This window comes from Ailuropoda melanoleuca, chromosome 9, assembly GCF_002007445.2.
Source record: "Ailuropoda melanoleuca isolate Jingjing chromosome 9, ASM200744v2, whole genome shotgun sequence".
Classification (NCBI taxonomy): domain Eukaryota; kingdom Metazoa; phylum Chordata; class Mammalia; order Carnivora; family Ursidae; genus Ailuropoda; species Ailuropoda melanoleuca.
The window spans coordinates 66,192,732-66,216,905 of record NC_048226.1 but is presented as its reverse complement, the minus strand read 5'-3'; the positions used below and the strand labels follow the sequence as shown (position 1 = coordinate 66,216,905).

Genomic DNA, 24,174 nt, shown 5'->3' with positions numbered 1-24,174 from the left:
CTGCGGTGGACGAGCTGTCCCGGAACTTCACGTACTGGGCGCCGGGCGCCGGCAACGGCTCCCTGTCGGGCGCGTGGTACCGCAGGAACCAGGTAAGGGGCCGGCAGCCCCAGTCGTCCGGTGGGGACAAGGGCGGGGCCGCGGCGCCTCCTGCTCCTCGGCCGCCCGCTTGCCGGCTCTCAGACACCGGGCCGTCCAAGCGGGAAGCGCTGACGTGATGTCTCTACACGTTCACTGAACTACCCCTCATTTGAGAGAGCGCGGGTGCCTCTCCCCCCACGGCCTAACTCTCGCGGGCATCAGTCCCTGGGAGTGGGGCGCTTAGGTCTGCGGCTCCGACCTCTGCGGGGTCCTTCCTGGGCCTCTTGGTCCCGAACATTCCCGCCTCTCCAGCCTGAATCCCCCTTCTCCCAGGATTCTAGGAGTGTGGGGTGACTCTCCTCCACCCATATTCAATCCCCCTCCGTCCCGATCATTTTACAGTTAAAAATAAATGACACCCCATTCTCAGAAGCAGGGAGCTCATTAAGGGCTACCAAATGTCACCCCCGCGCAGATGCTCTGCGTGCGCGCGTGTCCCCACCGGCTCAGCAGGGCGCTTCCATTTCCTTGCGAAGAACACCCATATTCTCGGGTTGCAAGCGCATGACTCTCTCCTTTGGTCTCACGTGTCCTCTGGGGAAACACTGTCAGCCTAAACAATGCTAGTTTATGCTGGAAATATACATTGAAGGAGATCAAAGGGGAGTGGAGCTGCCCGTTTATTTTTGTCGTGGTTTAAGATCAGAAAAACTGCCCTGGCGAGCCCTTCCTCTAGCTGCATTTATATTCTTTCAAGCGGGGGCAAGTGATCTTGATGTAATGGGTCCGGGCTTCCTCCTGGGTTCGTAAGTGTGCTATTTTTTTTTTTCTTGTTCTTTAACAAACCTGTGGGCCTTCTCATTTTACAACACTCTAATTTTAAAATATTTGTTACTGTTAGGCTAAATCGTCTTTAAGCAATAACCAAAAGCCTAGAATTCCTCTAAGAACACTTGAAAAGTGTTTTGAATGTTAATTTCTAAAATACTAAAATTTTGTTTTCAGAAATTTAACACAAATTTATTTATATAAAGACCAAATAAGCACGTTCACCTTACTCGTTTTCAACAAAGGAGAGGGTATTGCTTTAAGTCTCTTTTACCACAGAATGTACTGAAGTAGGAAAAATGTGAGGGGACTCAGAGCCTCTTGGTCACTGTGCGTAATCTATTCCACTTCTTCCTTCACAGGAGTTACAAAGAAAAGAGTTACTTTTATGGAAAGCTCTTTGAGCCTTATCTGTTAAATTATGCTTATGCTAGTATATATTATAAGCATGCTATAATATGCTTATGCTAGAAGCACTCCCAGTAAAGGTTTAAGAATGAACTTTTTTCTTTTGGTAAAGAAATTAGAGAGTTAATAGTTGTGACCTACAATGGCATCATCCAAAACAGGAGAAAACATTGTTTTCATAGTTCAAACTCCTGTCGTCAGTTTTCCTTGATGTTTCCTGGAATTCAGGATTGCCTTGGCTCTGGAACATCAAAACAGATTACCACGTGACATAAATGTGGGGACCTAACTTGATGTTTGCAAGGCCTAACTTGCCTTAGTATATATTTGTACAGTTTTAAGAGGGTGTATCCAGGATATGCTAATTGAAATTACTCAGCTGACATCTAAACTATAGCTAGTTTGAGGTAAGGTTGTATCAACTTTCCCCATTATTGTACAAATTTAGCCCATCTTATAAGACTTAGAAGAGTGTGAAAATTGATTTTTTGAAATTCATTCAGCAAACATTTTATTGCATGCCTCTAATGTGGGCCAGGCCAACAAAATAAAATGGAGTCTAATTTTTTCTTTCTTTTCTTTTTTGACATAGTCAGATGTAGGTGATTGAAATGGGAGTGGCACCAGAAAAAGTGTGAAATATCAGTTTAGGACCCTCACACTCAAAATTAGCCTTGGTTGCTGGGTAGTCATGGTTTAATCAGTTTTATCACAGCTGAACTATTTGATGACAGTGGCTATTCACCAGTAGCCCAGCTCTCGGTGTCTTTCCAAGTGATAACCATCAGACTGATAAATGAACCTTACTCCTAGAGAAAGACCAACACTTTCACATAGCAGATAAATATTGAACAGTGGTCTTTTAGAATCATTGTTGTCCAAGGCAAAGATGTGAGCGCTTCTAGAGGAGGAAATCCTAAAGCATGTAGAACGTAGTAGTTCAGTGGGGAAAATGTTTTGGGAAGCCAGAGAAGTGAGGCATTTCCCCTTTTTTTGTCACTCAAGAGTCTGCCTATGAACATACAGATGCAGTGGAGTTCTGCCAACGTAGTTTCTTCATGTTTGATCCACAAGTTTTCAGTGTCAAAGGGTAATATTTCTGAGATGGTTATTGAGTCCCCTGCTTTGTATGAAACACGTGTGTACCAATTCACCCTTCCTTCCGGGAGTGTTATTAGGTGCTTGGGGAAATGAGCTACGCAGGTAACTCCAAAACAAGGCAGTGTGTTTTAAGTATCATGTGAGTGATATAAAGTCCTGTGGAAATTTGGAGCAAGGTGGCTTTTCATAGGGGCCATGAGGCATGTTTTGTGGAAAGGTGGTATTTCAGTGGGCACTTAAGGGTGGACAGAGTTTCACTGAAGGGAGTGCACAGGTGGAAGTCATTCCAAAAGAGGGAAAGTCTGGGGGACCAAGGACAGCCCATGTGGACTGGGCAGGTGACTTTCTGACTATTTTTGTACCTGATGTAGAAATCGGTGGCCATTCTGGTTGCAGGGGGAGATGGAAACTGTAAAGTAGAAATATAATTTGGGGGTATTAAATATAGTCATGGATTGCCTTGAAGGACTGGTTAAGAAGTTTTGGACTTTATCTTGTAGGCAATGGGGAGCTAGCCCTTGAAGATTTTTTTAATTATTTTTTATTAAAATTTTTTTTTTAGCAAGGAGTGTGAGAATCAAAGCGAATTAAATAAAAGAAATTTAACTTAGGGTTAGCAGGGTTGATGCAGAGGCCTCAAACTGGCTAAATCCAGCCCACAGATGTGTCTTGTTTGACCTGCAGAGAGGCTTAAAAAAAAATGTTTAATACATTGCCAGCATTTAAAAGCAAGTAGATTATATATAAAGTTTCAAGTTTTAGTGATCTCTTTAAATGTTAGAAGTTCTAGCAGCACTTGGCCTTCTCTCCCACATGGTAATTGTGAGCTGAAGTTCATAGTGTAGAACAGCTGTGCTCCCCACCTAAGCCCCTCCCTTTACTCTCATCTCTTTTACCTTACTGGCCCCTGTGGGCACTTAATTTGCAACCAGTGTTAGAGGCTGTAGTCTAGTTTCTGCTGTAAACCAGTGTGCTTAGGCTTTAGTTTCCTCTCCAGGAAAATGAGGGTTGGAATAAAAGATCTCCAGTCTCCCTTTTGCTATTTGATTGGTTAAATAGTGCCAAACCAGCAAGGTTGTGGAAGGCGTGGACAGGAAAAGATGAACATGGGAAATACCGTGAAGGAGAGGTTTTGTCCCTGGTTCTTAAAGTTTAAGCATATTGCTAAGCATCTAAATTCACAAGGACATTGTCAAAAAGGTTTATTCTGCATAGGGTGAAATGAAAATTCAGAATTTTTTATGTCCTTTATTTGAACTTCTGATTTTCAAAGGCTTGAATGTTTAAAGTCAATATATTTAAAGGAAAATTGCTACAACTTGGCCAAGAAGAGGCAAAGCCAAGAGACTGACATTTGTTATGCATTTACTATGTGACATTTTATAGCTATTATCTCAATAGAGCCCCCAACAACAACCTCTAAGGTACATATTATCCTCACTGTTCACGTAAGGAAACTTGTGTTAAATAACTTGCCCCAAGATCTTACAGCAAGTAGGTTTAACTGCGCAGCTATCTGTATTCCTTACCTGAAGGCCATTGCTTAGAAACTATAGCTTGAAAAGAATGTGGTGGTGAAAGGCAACGTGAGAGGGGGAATGAATATGGCTTGTTTCATTGCACTAAAGAAAAATTGCATTGAGTTTTATATTGCTCTTTTATTGATTTTGCTTTGCGGCCATCTATTTGTTTTCTGCTGGTGGCTGCATCTGTCTGGCTCTTGAAGAAAGAAAAGTGCCAAAATTTACAAATAACCAAAGTGCTGGGTAAAGGTTGCTGGTCTTTTCCATTTCCTTCCCAAGGAAAAAAAATCCCTTTTTTGTTTTGTTTATGCTTATTGATTTTTTTTTTGCCTTCCTTATATATCCAATATGGTATTTTCCTGTTACCAGATTTTCTATAAGACATATGTGTGAGTTAGCAAGAGGAAGGAAGAAACAGATTACCTCAAAGCAGCTATATTAAAGCCTTTGTAAAAAGAAGATAAATCATCATCATCATCATTATCATCCCATGGTTTTTGTTAGAGGAAAAGAGTCTTAATGCTTCTGTGAATTTGGCAGACAAGATGTTTGCATTTCATTCTACCTGATCTCCTCCTTACGACTTGATTTATACTAACTAGTTAAATATTTGTATTGATGCAATCAGCAAAATTCAGGCTATGGGAAACATTGTGATTTTGCAAGTTGAAATGGCTCCATTTCTTCAAAAATCATTTTTACAAGAAAGAAAAGGGAGAGGATGGAGAAGTTGTAACTCGAGAGACCTAAAGAATCTATCTGAAGAAAAAAACAAAACCCTTCAACTATAGTATTGAAGGATGCACACTTGGGTGATGAAAATATAAGGAAAGGCAAGAAAATGATTGCAGTAAAGTCAGGCCAGTGGTTACTTGTGGGAAGGGAGCTGGTGTGAGGAGATGGGGAGAAGGGAGGGCTTTGGGTGGATGCCCAATTTCTTTCGGTGTCTTGATCTGGATGGTGTTATAAGGGTGTTTTTGCCTTATGATAATTCATTTTAGTAATTTATTCATCTATATCATTCTCTTTACAGTTGTCTGTATTATATTCTACAATTTTTTAAGTTTTAAAAAAATATTAGCATTGCAATAACTGTTCAACTTGCACGTTTTACCTGGGTCGATAATGGTATATGCCATAGTCACCTTGTGGGAAGTGGTATGCCATATTTACTTTGTTTGCTTAAACAAGCAATTGAGAATCACTCAAACAATTTCTTTTAAAAATGATAATGACTGTTCAAGTTGGCATTTGAGAGCTTACCATGGAAAGGATGATGTTCCCCTAAGCTATCCTTTTTGTTTTTGTATAGTGCAGTTTTAAAAGCTCAGTCCTCTTACCAGAGGTATCGTCAAGTTTCTTAATTTCTCCAAATCTTGGTTTTCTCTATTGAAATGGTAATAATAATACTGCATACCTTACAGGGTTGATGTAAGAATCGAATAAGGTAATGTCCGAAAGTAAAGTGCCAGACACATAGAAAGTACTCAAATAAATACTAGCTATTATTACTAGTAGTCATAATATTACTAGTAGTACTATAGTCAACTTACTTTATAAGGAATGTCATAAAATACATATTTCTAATAATTAGTAATTATTGGACTTAGCTCATTGCAAATGGAAATAAGAGAAATCATGTCAGATGTTTGATGTAACCTTTCTTTTTTTAATCTAAAACTGCTGATTTCTCTGTATCTAGTGCCCTCTTTAGTCCCTTTGGTGTTTGCCTCCCCACCACTCTGCAAACATATTCACATCCCAGATCACTTCCTAACCGCAGTAATTTCCTAATTGGAACACTTGTTATTTTGAGGTACTAAGGCAAGGATTCCTCCTATGTCTTCTGCCACTTGCCAGACTCCTGGGCTGGGGAGATGGGTGTGTGGCACTGGGAACAGTGACAGAGGGGTTAGGTGGCAGTAGTGTGATCATATTACCAGACACTGATTGTAATTTAACCAGCACTCCCAGCCTGGGAGGGCCCCGGTGCTGTTAATGTTGAGACTTCCATGGTATTTATTTTAGCTTGGGCTTGCCCGTTTATTTGGTTTTTCCTAATAGTATTAGAACAGTATTACTCTGTTCAGTTTACACCTTTTTATAACTCATCTCCCACCGTGTTCCAGATAGACTTACATTTTCCACAAAGTCAGAGCTCATCGCCTTGTTCACCAGAATGCCCTGGTGGCCTGGCAGCTGGCAGATAACACTCCATCTCCCCTCACATAGTTCTTAGCATGTGCCTTCTCTTGTCACTTGCCCCGCCCTTGGTCATTCTTCAGATGGCCTCCTGTCATCTTTGGCACATGTCAGGAGGTGTGGACTGTCCCCTTATGTAAATACAAGCTAACATATGCTTAGTCCTGAGTGCCACACCTCACCAAAGATTGTGTGTGTCCTGGGCCGGACTCCTTCAGAGACTCTGGCCTTGACAGATCCTCCCGAGGTCGGCCTACAAGGAGTGTAGCCTGCAGCCTCAGCACTGGTTTCCGAAATCCCCCACCCCTCCTCCTTTGTACCTCTCCAATTGGTTTCTTCTTGGAGTAATTTGGACCACTGGCCAAACTAAGCTTGCTAGACAAGTCTGTCTCTCTTCTAGCTTAACCTGGCTTCCGTAACCAAGAATGCTTTGTAATTAAGAGGCATTAGTTTGCAGGTCACAGAAAACCTAACACTAATTGGCTTAAATAATGAAAGAAATTAATCAGCTTAACGTGAAAGGCCAGGAGAACTCTGGGTGCAACTAAGGCTTGATCCAGGGACTCTAACAACATGGTGAAGGCTCAGGATCTCACTGTCCTCTTCAACTTCTGTTCCTTAGAGTTTGTTGGTTCCAGTTTTAGCAGACTTGCCCCACTAGCCTGCGTTCTTCCGTCCACTTCCAGAAGGGGAAGCTTGACTTTCTCAACCAATGAAAATAAATGGGCTTTAGCCTGACTGGATGAGGTTAGGTCTGTGGCCTTTCCCATACCAGTCACCAAGGCCAGAGTTACTGGGCTTGGCATCCCACAGAACGTGGGCACCTTTAGGAAGGGCTAGCTGAAAGAGGGGTCCCGTAATCAAGAGAAGGGGATACTGTGTGGCCCTAACAACCATGTCCTCCTATGGATTATTGTCGACTTGGTCAACTCTCAAACTAACACCCTTCTCAGCTCACTTAGGACCTTCCCTTTCCATATGCTGCCTCGCATGAGCAGCCCTAGAAAGTTGCCCCCTATTTGGCCTGCCTGCCTTTGTGGGTGAAAGATGAACAGGATAATCTCCTTAAAAGCTCAGATTATAGGATCAACTTCTGAAATATTTTTATTAGCATCATGTCAAATAAGTGGTGACTTATTTCTAAATTCTAGACTTACCCTCTCAGGCATCACCAAACAAAACAAAACAAAAAAACTACAAGGAGCCCGTCTTTCCTGCTGATGGCAAAGTCAAAGGGAATCATCTGGCAGAGGTAGTATCTCTTGCTTAGTCTCTTTCTTGCCTCTACCTGCTTAGAAATTTCTTTACCATCAACAATCACCTCTCCAGTTAAGTTGGAAACTCCTAAAAGTTTAGCGGGAAAAGTATGGTGTATGAGTGCAATACCATATGGAATCCTAGAAGTCATGTTAGCATTTCCAATATCTCACTCAAGTTTGAGGTGAATCCTATGAATTCTGCGAGGGAGGCGGAGGGGTGTGTTTATTTCGTCTTCAGCCTCTGGACTTGCAAACCTCTGATTGTTCCAGAGATGCTAGGGACAGAGCTGCACTGGGTTGTCTGTTGTCACAGCCTGTGGTAAGCTTGATTAGCAAATCAACAAATGAGGGCCTAAAACGCAATCAACTTTCCATACAATAAAAATCACAAGCAGAGAGCCCTACTTAACAGAACAGTGTTAGTGATATCAAAGAAATCAGAAAACATGGCCTATGTCCTCAAAATGTGGCTATATATATGTGATATACATAGTGTGTGTGTGTGTGTGAGAGAGAGAGAGAGAGAGGGACAGGGAGAGAGAGAGAATGTTTTATAATTGATAAACAACATTTGAAGGACTGATGTGAAACTACCCTTGCCTATACTCTCTGAGAGACTATTTCCATTAAGCCTCCAGAGTAACATAGTACGGATATATAATGGTAAATAAGAGTGCCCCAAAGCAGAAGGGGAAACTATAATTTACCTTTGGATGTGGCCGTTTGAGTCACAGCAGTGGAGAAATGAGTGGTTCTTGGTGGGCAAGACACAAGCAGACCTCATGTTATAAGCAGCTGCTGCCATGTAGTTGAAAATAATCGTGAGTTACATGTAGTGTTTTATTAATCTTTTGAACTACATCTGCAGACCCAAATCACAGTCACCATCATTGGCGAGGAAGGAGGAGCTTGGGGATAGGGGAAATTATTTTGGCTATGAGGAGTGGCCCTTTGGAGGCAATGAAGAGTGAAAGTCACAATGCCTGAGAGGTGTAGAAAACTTGAACTTGATTCCTGCTTTGCTGTCAGAAAGATCTGGTCTGGTGGGTAGCAGGGGCCACAGGAGTTTCTGGAAGAAGTCTGTCAGAGAGCAGCAATGTCATTATCCCTCCCTCATACTGAGGCAGAAACTCATCCAGTGGCTGATGTTTGACATAGACGATAGAGTTCAAATATCCAGGGGAATGGAGCTGACCAAACACAGAGTTCAAGGTAGGCATTGCTCTTCAGAAGGACAGATACCTCAGACACCCAGGCAGGTGTGAGGGAAGGACTTATAACTACCAGAGCTCTCAGGCTCCCAGTTTTAGGATAGGAAACCTCTTCCAAAGCCTGGGCTGGCCCCACAAAAGGCAGACGGTAATCCTGCTTCTTTGAAAACAAGGGATTACAGAGTTTTTGAATTATTATTATGAATATGTTCTTGCAAAATTTGGGAGTTATGGGACCTTAGATCTCTCTGGATGGAAACAATAGCATTCTTTGTGTTCAGCATGTCTGCCCTAATTCCAAAGATTCCTTTCACAACCTTCTATGGGGTTGATTTGTTTTATAATAGAGGCAAGTTTTAAGACTTTCTGAACCAGTATCTCACCTTTCTTGACAATTGTTGCTCTCCCTCTAACAAAGTGTCAAAAGCCCCCAAAGGATGTGTTGTTAAATATATTACTTTTCCCATAAATTTTTTTCTACTGAAACTTAAATTTCTCAAAGGCAAAAAACATGGAGGCTTCTTGGTAAACTTAGTAAGGTTTATCCTTAATAGAGTTTGGTTTATAAAAGTAATGTGCAATTATGTAAGTCATTGTGTTCCCAAGTAAAAGACAAAATGTAATAGCTCTTAATTGTATGGGAAAGCAATATGTTGGGCTTTTTCTGCCTAGGTTTTAAGGTTGATTACAAATTGGCATGGCACCACTTGTAAGAATAGCAACGATATACTGTCTTATGTAACCCAGATCTATTCTGTTGGCTTTACATCACCAGATTTGGATTCAGGGTCATGAGACTTTCTCAGGATGGAAAGGTAATAACCTTATGGCATACAATAACCAAGATAACAAATTAAAAATCTATTTGTGTCTGAACATTTTCCTTTCTTTTTTTCCATATATGGTATTATGGTTTTAACTCAGTTTGGGTTGGTATTGCAGACAACTCAATTATCGGCAAGGGCAAAGGAAATTAGTGGTAAGAATAGTCCAACCCACTCAGTAATCCAAAAAGCATTACATGTCTCAGGTTGTCTCCAGTGTTCACCACTATGAATATGAATATTGTTTCTTCATGGCCCTGTTGTAATTAACTCTCCCATTGCCCCTACTTCTCCCAACTCCTGAAGATTAGTCTCCCAAATGGTTTTCCTGTTCTCTGGTCTTGCTCCATGCTGGTTCATTGTCTACACTGCAGCCAGGATAAGTCTTCTTCAAAGCCAAATCTGCACCTGCCCTCTAGTTTAGAGTCCTTTGTGCCACCTACAGACTCATGGCAGATAATGGCTCCCGCCAGCCTCTCCAGTCCAGCTCTCCTGGCATCTTCTGCTTGAAGGCCCTTCAGGCACCCTATTGACTGCAGATATGATTAAGTTAAAGATCTTGAAATAGGAAGACTATCCCGGATTATTTGGATAGACCCTAAATGCCACTTGAATATAAGAGGGAGGCACAGGGAAAATTTATACAAAAAAAGAGAAGGTGGTATGGCCATAGAGGTAGAGATTAGAGTGGTAGAACCATAAACCAATGCTATGCCAGGAGCCACCAGAAAATGGGAAAGGCAAGAAATGAATTCTCCTCTCAAGCCTTCAGAGGGAAGGTAGCTCCGCCATCTTGATTTCAGCCCAGTGAACGCGGTTCTGGGTTTCTCGCCTCCAGAACTGTCAAAGAATACATTTCGGTTGTTTTAAGCTGCCAGGTTTGTGGTAATTTGTTATAGCAGTCACTCCTGTAGCTAATATACTCTCCAAGCTAGGCAGATTCGCACTTTCTGTCCCTTCTGTTCTCATGGGTTCTGTAAAGCATCTACCTCTTTTACAGATTTAACAGGTGGTAGTCTGTTATCAGTTGCTTTTTCTACTTCTTCTGAATTCCTCACGGGTACTTTGCATCCTCAGGTCCCGACATAAAACCTAATATTTATGTGGAATAAATACCAAACGGGTACATGACTGAATGAATAGCATCTGCTGTGAGCATCCTCGAGTTGTCTCTGCCATACTTACCATTTTCTCTCCGACCCCTTGCATTTCGTGTCCCTTTCCTCCCCATTGTGTGTTCCTCCCAAGCAGTATCTGCATGTGGTTTTAAGCGGTGCAATCGTTTTATTTTCCCCCTTGATATCTTTCCTCGGTTCAGCTGGCTTGCTATATATTTCTTGCTTTTCTTATTATCATTTCTTTTAACCCTTTTTAAATGAATCCATATTCCTTTTAATTTCATTGAGTCTGTAAAGCAGTGTTTTTTTAACTTCTTAGTTTGAAAATTTTCCAACTTCTAGAAAATGAGGAAGAGTAGAACAATAAATACCACATGTCCTTTACCTGGAAATTCACCAGTTGTTAACATTGTGAAACATTTGTTTGTTCTCTCTCTCTCTATGNAAATACCACATGTCCTTTACCTGGAAATTCACCAGTTGTTAACATTGTGAAACATTTGTTTGTTCTCTCTCTCTCTATGTTTTTTTTTTTACTTTATATTGTAATATACCATTTCAAAGTAAGTTGTACACATTATGAGTCTTTACTCCTAATACTTAAGTATTGCAAAGTATTACTAAGAATTTGGATGTTCTCCTATCCCTTCTTAACTGTTCTGGAGGTGAGGTAATTGTCTGCCAGTTTACAAGGTGAAAATGCAAAACAATCCCAGCTCATTCCTAAGAGTTTCCTGTGACATGGGGTGAACTGAACACCCATTTCTCAGACATGTCATCCCCTTGCAGATTCAGGCTCTTATGTTCATTCCCGCAGGGACTAGTTGGTCTAAATCACTCAACTTGTGGTATTTCCAGTACTAAAAACTAAATTTGTCACTTGCATGTTCAGGCATATTTTACTGCCTGGAACAGGAGACATAGCATTATTCCAGTTGCAAGGTGAATATGACTATTATAGCANCACTTGCATGTTCAGGCATATTTTACTGCCTGGAACAGGAGACATAGCATTATTCCAGTTGCAAGGTGAATACTATTATAGCGTTCAAAACTAGCTCTGAATCTATGGTTCTTTTGAAGCACACACTAGCTCCACTGGGGTCTGATTCTGAATTTATGTTTTGAAGGCAGAGCCAAGAATATGTTTGAGTTCAAAGTCAGAACCAGGACAGACTATTACCAATTCCACATACCCGTGTTATATCCCACCTCCATCCGGCCAAACCACCCCACCCATGGATTATAGGTCAATAACTTTATGCAAAATATCTAAAGAACACTCTTGGCACAAAAGGTAGGATAGAAGATTGCTATTCCAAATAAAACAAAAACATCCTTGATACTTATCAATGCTGATATTTCGAATCTCATTCCAGATAAATTGTTTACTGTGGCTCCCACCATCTGTTTGCCAAGACATCCTGGGAAAGTCAGGAATTAAGTTACAGTGGTGACAAGAGAGAGCACTGAACAAATTAAGGGCATCTTTCTGTGTGTCCGGCCTATACTTCTAACTGCATTTGAGCGGTGGAGCAAACTTTCCTTTCGATTATTATCTTTGCTTTGACTTGTGCTGAGAAAAAGAAACAGATTTTGCAATTTTAAAATTGTAGCAAATTGACAATGACTAGCCAGAAGGTTACTGATTGCAGTCGGCAAAGAAATAGTGATTCAGACATGAGCTGGGTGCCTTGGGGCCAAAATTTGCCCGCCTCTAGCTATGTGACTTTGCACAAGCCCCTCTCCTCCTCTGGCCCTCTGTTCTCTTTCCTGAGTAGTCTCCAAATCAACAAGGGGGAGAAAAGAGGTGGGGAAAGGAGAGGAGATCTAAACTCCCACTAATTCTAAAATGCTAGAAAACAGAGTAAAGTAATGATATACACTAAACAACTTTAATTTAAATAGCAGTTTATAAGGATCTGCTCACTGTATGCAAATGATACTCCTGATTGCAGATGAGGATTTTGTAGTCATTAAAGCACATTAACCAGAGCCTCTAATTGGAAACAGCATTTAATATTGGTTACTTCAAGTTACTGTATGTTCTTGAAGGTAATTAAACCACCTTTATTTAAAACACTGCAAATTTGAAGTATCCCTCCCCTTCAATTAGGGGCATTAATGAGGATTTACTGTATTACTACTATTTACAATTATGTGTGAAATGAATTTAATGAGTGTGCAATTAACCTTGAATAATTAGGTAAAGTTTCAGAAAAATGAATAATTAGATATACCAAGTTTATCAGGAAACTGTTTCTGACACCTGCTTTAATACCTACATATTATTTGTTCTCTGTACAATGTGAATTAACTAGATTTTAAATGTCAACAAGCAGCTTTTTATTGCACACTAGTGGAAACCCTTAGTTGTTGAAATTTGAATTTTGGGACAAGCCTGTGTTCTCACAAAAACTGAGGGCTTAGTATATTCAAACTCTAGTTGATTACAAAATACTCCCTTTGAGGTCTTCCTAGGACCAAAGGCCAAAATGTACTATTTCTAGACAGTTTATAATCAGTTTAAATAGCATTTAATAAACAGCTTATTTCTGCCGGGTCCTATACCAGTCGTTAGGGTTACAAAAATGAGTTGATGAGTAAGTCACAGCCCTGCCCTCAAGGAGTTTATAGCCTAGAGGGAAAATGAACTTGTACAAAATCATTGCAGTATAGTATAATATATGTAGGCAAAGAAGTGTATAAAGACTCAATTCAGAGGAGAGAAGTCGGAAAAGCTAACCTAGAAGAACAGATCTTCTGTCAGAGGAAAGTCAGAGGAGATTGTCCAGAATTCAGTATAAAGAGATAAAGAGTTAGAAATATGATATTGATAGGAAACAAGGAGGTTAGTATTTAAGAGTCTAACATACTGGTAACAGGAGCTTTTTGTGGAGAGAATAGAGAGAGCAAAAGGGAGATGACATTCAAAGAGATAATAGTTGCGAACTTAACCAAATTGGTGAAAGACATGAACCCTCAAATTGAGGAAGAATGAGTCCTAAGCAAAAAGTAATTCACATACCGAAAAACTGTAGTGAAACTGCTGAAAACCAATGACAAAGAAAATCTTAAGGGCATCCTGAGAAAAATGACAGACTATCTGCAAAGGAGCAACAATTAGGTTGACAACCTACTTCTCAATGACAAGCAGCGCCAGGAGACAATGGAATAATGTGGTCAGAGCACTGAATGAAGTTACTGTCAGCCTGCATTTCTACACTCAAGATATTTGCAGAATAACAGAGAACTGGAACTCAAAGATTTCATTGAAAGATGTTCTAAAGGTTTCTTCAGGAAGAACACTGAACCCAGAAAAAAAATTAAGATGCCAGAATGTAATATCCAAAAAGTAGAAACAACCCAAATGTCCATCAACTGATGAATCCATAAATAAAATGTGGTATATCCTTATATCCTTACAATGTGGTAGGTCAAAAAGCCGTACAAAGGAGTGATACATTTTACATACTTGATACACACTGATACATGCTACACCGTAGTAAGCCTTGAAAACAACATGCTAAGTGAAGGAAACCAGACACAAAAGGTCACATATTGTTATGAGTCAATTTATATAAAATGTTCTCAATAGGCAGATCTATACAGACAGAAAGTAGTTTGGTGGTTGCAAGGGACTGAGAGGAGGAGCGAATGGTAAGTGACTACTAATGGGTGTAGAGTTTGCTTTGGGGGTGATGAAAATATTCTGAAATCAGATAGTGGTGATAGTTGCACAACTCTGAGTATTCTAAAAACTATTAAGTTGTACACTTTAAAAGAGCAAACATGATAGTCTGTGAATCATATCTCAATAAAGCTATTTTTTTAAAAGAGCAGTGATGAGTAAAGAAATAGACATGGATAAATAAGGCAAGTTATTGATTGTATGAAACAATCATAACAATGACTAATTTGAGGATATAAAAGCAAGAGGGAACTAATATACCATCAAGAACGTGTAAGATAGGACAGGAGAGATTATAGTTAAAACAAAGTTTTTATAATGTTCAGGAGATTGGTAATATTGATTAACATTAGAATTTATATCAAGAATGCATGATAAATTTAATAGAGAAACTGTATCACTCATATATTGCTGTTGGGAATGTAAAATGGGACAATTACTCAGGAAAATAGTTTGGCAGTTCTTTTCAAAACTTAAAATAGACTTACCACATAATCAGCAGTTACACTTTTGGCATTTATCCCAGAGAAATGAACTTATTTTCATGCAGAATTTGTACACAGTGTTCATAGCAGCTTTATTCATACAGCCAAAATCTGGAAACTACTCAAATGTCATTCAGTGGGTGAGCTGTTAAATAAATTGTGGTACGTCCGTACCATGGAATACTACTCAGCATATAAAAGGAACAGACTATGGATCCAACAACTTGGATGAACTTCAAGGCTGATGCCAGTTTCAAAAGTATATAAACTGCATGGTTCCATTTAAGTAGCATATGTAAATTAATATAACTCTAGAGATGGAGAACAGATTAGTAGTTGCTATAGGTTAGAGATGGGGAAGGGAAGATGGGTGTAGCAATAAGGAGGTAACACAAGAAAATCTTATGGTGATGTACAGATGAGTATCTTGTTCCCACACACACATATACACATACACACAAGTGCTAGCCTCGCTGGTATAATCTGAACAAGGTCTTTACCAATGCCGATTTCTTGACTTTGATGTTTCATTATAATTGTGTAAGATGTTAACTATGAGGGGAGGCTGGGGGAAGAACACACAGGACCTACCTTTACATTTCTTTTTTTTTTTTTTAAGATTTTATTTATTTATCTGACAGAGAGACAGCCAGCGAGAGAGGGAACACAGGTAGGGGGAGTGGGAGTGGAAGAAGCAGGCTCCCAGCGGAGGAGCCTGATATGGGGCTCGATCCCGGGACTCTGGGATCACGCCCTGAGCCGAAGGCAGACGCTTAGCGACTGAGCCACCCAGGCGCCCCTACCTTTACATTTCTTTGCAGCCTTCTGTGAGTCAATAATTATTTCAAAATAGAAAGTTTTAAAAACTTAACAATAATGACTAAAAGAAAATAAGATATGTAACTTCTTAGCCAAAAGAGTGGGGGAAGGAAAAAAGTAAAGAATGCTCAACCAATCCAACAAGATTAAGGAAAGGAGAAAATGAAAACCAAAGAAAAAACAAAATAACTACAAATAAAAAAAAATGATGGTAGAAACAAATGAAAATATATTTATAATCACAATAAATAAAATGGACCAAACTTCCCATTTAAGAGAAAGTCTCAGGTTTTGTTTTGGTTTTTTTAGTTCAATTATTTTCAGTGTATAAGAGACCTGACTAAATATAATGACACAGAAATATTGAAAGTAAATGATGTGGAAGGTGGCAAATATCCAAAGAAAGCAGCGATATTATAGTAGTATCAGATAAAATAAACTTTAAAGTGAAAACATTATCGAGATTAAAAGAGTCAATATATGATGATTAAAGGAACAATTAACTGAGAAGATAAAGCAATCCTGAAACTTTTATCTACCTGACACTATAGCACTTGACATCTTTTAAAGCAAAATTCAACATATTTATAAGGAAAATGGATCAATCCATGTTCATAGTTAGATTTTTAATATACCTACATTGGTATTAAGAGTAGCAAAGATTTGGGGCGCCTGGGTGGCACAGCGGTTAAGCGTCTGCCTTCGGCTCGGAGCGTGATCCCGGCGTTATGGGATCAAGCCCCACATCAGGCTCCTCTGCTGTGAGCCTGCTTCTTCCTCTCCCACTCCCCCTGACTGTGTTCCCTCCCTCGCTGGCTGTCTCTATCTCTGTCAAATAAATAAAATCTTAAAAAAAAAAAAAAGAGTAGCAAAGATTTGAGCAATTAATGGAGATAGATGGAAGGATGGATGGATAGGTGGAAGGATAGATAGCAAAATATATATAGAATGTATTAATCCAACAATTAAATACTCTCTTTTCAAGCATACATGGAATACTTTTAAAACTTGACCATACACTATTAGGTCACAAAACAAATTTCGGTTTATACCATATAGTAGGTCAAAAAGCAAGTGTTAATTTACACACAGGATATTTTCTGCCCACAACTCAATAAAATTAGAAACTGGTAACAAATCAATAACCAACACCCCCATTCATTTAGAAATATTTTTTAAAAAGACCTTTGAATAAGGCTCCGATAAAAATAATATAATTTTGAAATATTTAGAGCTAAATGCCAATGTAAACAGCATGCCCAAAGGCAGCATGGAGCTAAAACAGAGGGTGCACCTACAGGAATGTGTATAGCTGCGCTTGTGTATATTATTAGATAGGAAGAAAGAGGAAAAGCTAATAAGTGTCTAAATGAAGAAAGATGAAAAAATTCAGTAAACAGATAATAAAAGCAAATCTAGGAAGGAAAGAAATTGATCTATATTAGTTTCAGAAAAATGTTTCTTATCTCTGGAAGGGAGAAGAGACTGTAAGAAAGAGAGCTACACTGGTAGCATTTTATTTCTTTGGGCCAAAAAAAAAGGTGTAAATACTTTGTGTATTAAAAATTATTGTTTGTAACAACCTCATTGAAATGTAATTCCCGTCTCGTATAGCTCATTCATTTTAAAGGGGACAATTCACTGGTTTTTAGTATATCCACAGAGTTGTATGACCATCACCACAGTCAACTTTAGAACATTTTCATTACCCCAGAAAGAAACCTTTCACCCTTTGGGTGTCATCCCCGAGCCCAGCATCCTTACCTGGCCTAAGCAACCACTAATTTGCTTTCTCTATTTCTAGATTTGTCTACTCGGGACCTTTCATATAAAAGGAATCATATAACACGTGGTCTTCTGTAACTAGATTCTTTTTTTTTTTAAAAGATTTTATTTATTTATTCGACAGAGAGATAGAGACAGCCAGCGAGAGAGGGAACACAAGCAGGGAGAGTGGGAGAGGAAGAAGCAGGCTCATAGCGGAAGAGCCTGATGTGGGGCTCGATCCTAGAATGCCGGGATCACGCCCTGAGCCAAAGGCAGACGCTTAACCGCTGTGCCACCCAGACGCCCCTGTAACTAGATTCTTTTACATAGCATAAATTTTCCAAGGCTCATCCAGGTCATAGCATATATCTGTGCTTCATTCCTTTTTATGGATAAATGATATTCCATTTTTGTATGAATATACTACATTTTATTTATTCATTAGTTGATGGACATTTGAATCACTTTCACTTTTGGCTGTATTATGAATAATACTGCTATGGACATTTGTGTACAAATGTTTGTGTAGACATGTTTTCATTTCTTTTGGATATATACTTAGGAGTGGAATTGCTGAGTCAAATGGAAATTCCATGCTTACATTTTTGAGGAACTGCCAGACTGTCTCCCAGAGTGGGTGCACCATTTGATATTTCCAACAGCAGTGTGTGAGGCTGCTGATTTATCTACATCCTGGCCAGCACTTCTTATGAGTTTTGATTATAGCCGTCTTATTTGCTGTGAAGTAGTGTATCGCTGTGTTTTCTATTTGTTTTACCTAATGACTTTTCAGGGGTTTATTAACCATTTGTCTTCTTTGGAGAAATGTCTATTCTGATCCTTTGCCCAATTTTATTTGGGTTGTGTTTTTGTTATGGAGTTGTAACAGTTCTTTACATACTCTAGATACATATTCTAGATACAAGTCCCTTATCAGATGTATGATTTCCAAACATTTTCTCCCATTTTATGGCTTATCTTTTCACTTTCTCAATAGTGTCCTTTGAAACACAAAAGTTTTTAATATTGATAAGGTCCAGTTATTTTTTCTTTTGTTGCTTATGCATTTGATGTCCTATCTATAAGAATTCATGGCCAAATCCAAGATAATGAAGATTTATTCCTATGTTTTTTTCTGAGAATTTCATAGTTTTAGCTCTTAGCTTGGGTCTTTGATTTAATTCTTACATATGGTGTAGGATCAGCATCTATACCATTTAACATCCTCTTCAGCAGCGCCCATGGGTTCCAATTTCTCTACCTCATTTCCAACACTTATTACTTTCTGTTGTTGTTGGTTTTTTTAAATTGTAGCCATTCAAGTGGGTGTGAAGTGGTGGCTTATTATGATTTCAATTTGCATTTTCCTAGTGAGTGGTGCTATTGAACGTCTTTTCATGCACCTATTGGCCATGTGTAAATCTTCTTTGGAGAAATGTCTATACAAGTCCTTTGCCTATTTTTAATTGGGCTGTTAATTTGTTGTTGAATTGTAGGAGTTCTTTATGTATGCTGGATATCAATCTTTATGAGATATATGATTTGCAAATATTTGTTCCTATTATGTAGATTGCCTTTTCACTCCATTAATAGTGTCCCTTTTTGAACAGAAGATTTTAATCGTGATGAAGTCCAGCTTATCTATTCTTTCTTTTGTTGCCTGTGCTTTTGGTGTCATAGCTGAGCAATCATTGCCAATTTCTAAACACTCAGCCTGGTGGTGTTTAAACCACTCATTGAATGATTTAAAGAACTGAAGTAAGTTGTTTCTATTCTACAATTTACTGTTATAATTATGGAAGATTTCATCATCATCCATTCAATCCCAAACTTCTTCTGAATCCTTATTTCCTGATTACTGCCAAATGCATTCAATTATAAATTGAAAGCATGGAAATAGCACAATTTATTATGATACAGTTTTTCCCTATGAGGAATAGTGATCAAAATTATTGCCAAGTGCTTTTATTAGGAAAAGAAAATTCTTAACTGATTAAAGGCTAAGGATATTATATATCAACTATTAAATGGGTTTTCAACTTTTCTGCTTCATTTTTTAAAAACACTGAATTTCACTTCAGCACATATAATAAAGTTCTAAAACTTCAAAGACATTTTGCATTCTGAAAGGGTTTCTTGTGGTTATAATATTCATTTGAAATTCAAATAACTCCTTGGAATTTGAAGCTAGCTAGAAGTTATGTACTGTAAAAAATAAGGGGGGGGAGATCCCCGATACTGTTGCTAATTTATACTGCCACAAGATATGACACCTTTGTACCTAGATAGGAGCAGCAAATGCATCTTTTGAAGTCATCAAATAGTACATGCACTCTCTATAGTAAACATCTTGGCAACATGTAAGAACTTATTTTTAAATCTCTTTTTAATTCTTGTTTTAAACCATTATACATTTTTTCCAGCAAGTATTTTTCAAGAGCCCCTAATTTTGTAAAGTGGATGATGTAGACGATCCAACAGAGGCCTAAGACATGGTCTTCTTCCCTCAGACATCCCTTGCCATCCATCCATAGAACATAACGATGCACGTGATAGTATAAAAGAAGAAATAAAAGCATTTACCATTTAGAGTCTGAGAAAGTAAGGATGGGCTGAGGTGGTCTGAACGGTCTCAAGAAGGGGCAGAGGTCCTCAGCAGGCCAGGAGGATGAAGTAGACTGGAATGGGCTGAGGGAGGGCGCTGTTCTTTCTAGGTGAGAGGGGAGACAGGAGCCAAAGTGTGATGGACTGGAGAATGTTGCGTGCCAGGCACCTGAGGTAGGTAAATATGTTGTGGCCAATTGTCAGCTCAGGATGAGGACTGATTATGGGGAGCTGCTATGATAGTTTTATTTTCGACGTAGCTAACTGTAGAGAAACACTGTGGGTTCTTGATGAGAGGAGTGGTGGGAAAATGTAGTCTGTCTCCCATGGAGATCATAGAACTTTAGAAGTAAAAGGATTTTGGAAACATCTTATTCAACATCTTCTTGTTTCCTGAGGCCATGGAGCTGAAATAACTTGCTCAAAGTCAACGGTTAGAAAATAGCAGATCTGAATCTCAGACACATGCTTTCATTCCAAGGCCAGTGATCTCACCTTCATACCTCAGTATGAAGTAAGAGAATATAGTAAGAGAATATAGTAAGAGAAGGGAGCGAGGGAGACCAGATGGGCAACAATTATGTCCGTACTTGAGGCAATGAACACCACGATCAGAGACGTTGCTGAGAAAAGTCAACAGAAAGGACAAATAAGAAGCACCTTAGTGAGCAAAAGTCAGAACCTGGTGACTATTTTCTTTATTTGAGCCAATGAGGCAAATAGCTAGAGAATCCAGTAAAGGATTGCGCTAGTTCTAAAAAAAATAATATTTGACTAAAGTGAAAAAACAGATCCTGGTAAAACCACTATTCACAGTCCAAACGACCCTGGCAAATGGGTGCTAAGTAAATATTTGCTGAATGAACAAGCACGTGAATGAATGTATCAACTTAAATTTTGTTGGTTTTGTTTTGTGGGTTTGGTGTGTTTTTTTTTTTTTTAATTTAGAAGTATCTTACAAGTGCTATTTTAAAAAGAAAACATTTTCTTTTGCAGATTCACCTTTTGGGAGTCTTGCTAGCCATTTTAGGAAATTTGGTAATGAGTATTTCCCTAAATATTCAGGTAAGAAGTAGCTTATTTTCCTAACTCTATAGCTTGATCCAGGAACACGTTATGACTTTAAGAGGCCTCCGTCCCTTTTTGGGATCCTTCCTCCACAATAATATACAAACAATTATATTTTATGACCTCATTGATGTAAAGACACACATAGTCTAGTCTGGATTGCATTCACTTTGTTCTTCTTCTGATTTTAAAGGAAATTAAATGTTTTTCTGGGCCTCTTAATATTACATGTCCGAGGCAAGGTGCTTTGGTGGCTTGTGAATTTGTACCACAAATTTGTACCAAAGATGTTCATAATCTTGGCATGAACCAAGATTTATTTTTAATGTTCTGTGTTTTCTTCTAGTACTTTTATTATTTTTTTAAAAGTTTTTAAATGTAATTTAGAATGGTATGTACTTCTTAATAGAAAGTAGGCTCAGGCATCATCAAATCAATAAGGAAATAGGGCTTTATTTCATGGCCAATTTTCCAGGAATGTAGATATTTCCAGTACAAAGAAATACTCTGACCGTGTATAAACAAGCATGTATCACCTCAACCCCCTACTAGCAAAACCTCTGCCCTGCTTTGTTTATTGTGGTAGCTGCTTTGACTCATACATTTAAATCCCTTTTCAGAGGGGCTTTCTCCAGTAATGTTTATTTTGGCATCTGGGCTTTTTCGACAATCTAAAGGAAGTGTTGTGGTGCAGTGGACTAAAAAGACACTAAATTCTTTTTTTTTAATAATAATTTTTTATTATGTTATGTTAGTCACCATACAGTACATCCCTAGTTTCTGATGTAATGTTCCATGATTCGTTACTTGCGTATAACACCCAGTGCACCATGCAATACGTTCTCTCCTTAATACCCATCACCGGCCTATCCCAATCCCCCACCCTCCTCCCCTCTGAAGCCCTCAGTTTGTTTCCCAGAGTCCATAGTCTCTCATGGTTCATTCCCCTTCTGTTTATCCCTGCTTCATTCTTCCCTTCCTTCTCCTACCAATCTTCCTGCTATTTCTTATGTTCCATAAATGAGTGAAACCATATGATAATTGTCTTTCTCTGCTTGACTTATTTCACTTAGCATTATCTCCTCCAGTCCCGTCCATGTTGCAGCAAATGTGAAATCGTTCTTTTTGATGGCTGAGTAATATTCCATTGTATATATGGACCACATCTTCTTAATCCAGTCATCTGTTGAAGGGCACCTCGGCTCCCTCCACAATTTAGCTATTGTGGACAATGCTGCTATGAACATTGGGGTGCATATGGCCCTTCTCTTCACTACGTCTGTATCTTTGGGGTAAATACCCAGTAGTGCAATGGCTGGATCATAGGGTAGCTCAATTTTTAACTTTTTAAGGGACCTCCACACTGTTTTGCAGAGTGGCTGTACCAACTTGCATTCCCACCAACAGTGTAAGAGGGTTCCCCTTTCTCCACATCCTCTCCAACATTTGTTGTTTCCTGCCTTGTCAATTTTTGCCATTCTAACTGGCATAAGGTGGTATCTCAGTGTGGTTTTGATTTGAATTTCCTGATGGCTAATGATTTTGAACACTTTTTCATGTGTCTGTTAGCCATTTGTATGTCTTCATCGGAAAAGTGTCGTTCATATCTTCTGCCCATTTTTTTGATTTGATTATTTGTTTCTTGTGTATTGAGTTTGAGAAGTTCTTTGTAGATCTTGGATACTAATCTTTTATCTGCAGTGTCATTTGCAAATATCTTCGATTCTTCAGCACACTGCTCATCTTTGGAGAACAATTACTGATACTAATTTTACATTTGTGAGAATTAAGCAACATTCTTATGTAATGAAGGCCCTTTCCACTGCAAAATTCTCTGTCAATGGCCATCACTTCTGCAGTTAATAGGTTTGGAACAAGCAGAAAATCATAATAATTGCTCTGTAATAATTGGCAAATAAACTTAAAAACCATGATGCGAATGCATAGGACCAAAAATGTTCAAGGCAAGTTTTAACTGGGTAGAAATATTTTTTTATTTGCATTCTGATTTACTCCTAGAAATATTCTCATGTCCAGATGGCGCACCGGGAACACCCAAGGCCCTACTTCAAGAGCGTGTTGTGGTGGGCTGGAGCCGCGCTCATGGCCGTGGGGGAGACGGGCAACTTTGCAGCCTACGGGTTTGCTCCCATTACTCTCATCGCTCCGTTAGGCTGTATGTCTGTTACAGGTGAGCAGTTTCTCTGTGTTTTGACAAATAGAATTTTTTAGAGATCAGAATAGTTGGCGAAACAACGTATAACTTGAACAACAGATGAATAAAAGAAAGTCTACTTCCTGTTTTCTTAGCACTTTAACTTGGTACAATTACACTGATTTCACTGATCCACCATCATGCTGCCGTGTTACCCATGAAGAAACTGGCACTTTGCAACTGTAGTATTATGTTTAAAAGCTTGATTTCCAGTGTCTTCATCTTAATAAATTAACAGTAACAACAAATGTAATAGCATGCTTTTTAAATTATTAATGAATTATCTAAAAGCATTTGTAATACATTGTATTTTATTCATATGTTGGACTGACATTATGTGTACTTAGAGTGTTTGATGCCTAATCTTGACTCCATAGTTCAGTATCTCTTTTACATTAAGAATTAAATGTGGTGGGGTNGTACTTAGAGTGTTTGATGCCTAATCTTGACTCCATAGTTCAGTATCTCTTTTACATTAAGAATTAAATGTGGTGGGGTGGGGGGGGCACCTGGGTGGCTCAGTTGGTTAAGCCTCTGCCTTTTCCTCAGGTCATGATCCCAGGGTCCTGAAATGGAGCCCCACATCGGGCTCCCTGCTCAGCAGTGGGGCGTGGCTGGGGTCTGCTTCTCCCTCTCCCTTTGCCCATCCTCCTTGCTTGTGCTCATTCTCGGTCTCTCTCAAATCAATAAATAAATAAATAAATCTTTTTTTTAAAAAAAGAATTAAATATTGGAGCACCTAGGTGGCTCAATCAGTTAAGCATCTGACTCTTGATCTAGGCTCAGGTCATGATCTGAGAGTTGTGGGATCCAGCCCTGCAGGATCCAGCCCTTCGGGCTCTGTGCTGGGTGTGGAGCCTGCTTAAGATTCTCTCTCTGTCCTTCCCCCCTCTTTCTGCCCCTCCCCCTACTTGCATGCTCACGCTCATGCATGCCCTGTCTCTCGCTCTCTCTCTAAAAAACCGTGAGA

The 24,174-nt window shown here is 39.1% G+C and overlaps 1 protein-coding gene across 1 annotated transcript in view; it reads left to right on the top strand.

The window, feature by feature from the left end:
• The first annotated feature begins 6 nt into the window (after positions 1 to 6).
• The window catches only part of NIPAL2 (NIPA like domain containing 2), a 72,343-nt gene continuing 48,175 nt past the window's right edge, over positions 7 to 24,174 (top strand). The window contains exons 1-3 of the mRNA XM_034668360.1: positions 7 to 92; positions 20,918 to 20,986; positions 23,027 to 23,180. Of these exons, the coding sequence (XP_034524251.1) occupies positions 20,963 to 20,986; positions 23,027 to 23,180 (178 nt within the window). The 5' untranslated portion in view covers positions 7 to 92; positions 20,918 to 20,962. The remainder of the gene's footprint in view (positions 93 to 20,917; positions 20,987 to 23,026; positions 23,181 to 24,174) is intronic.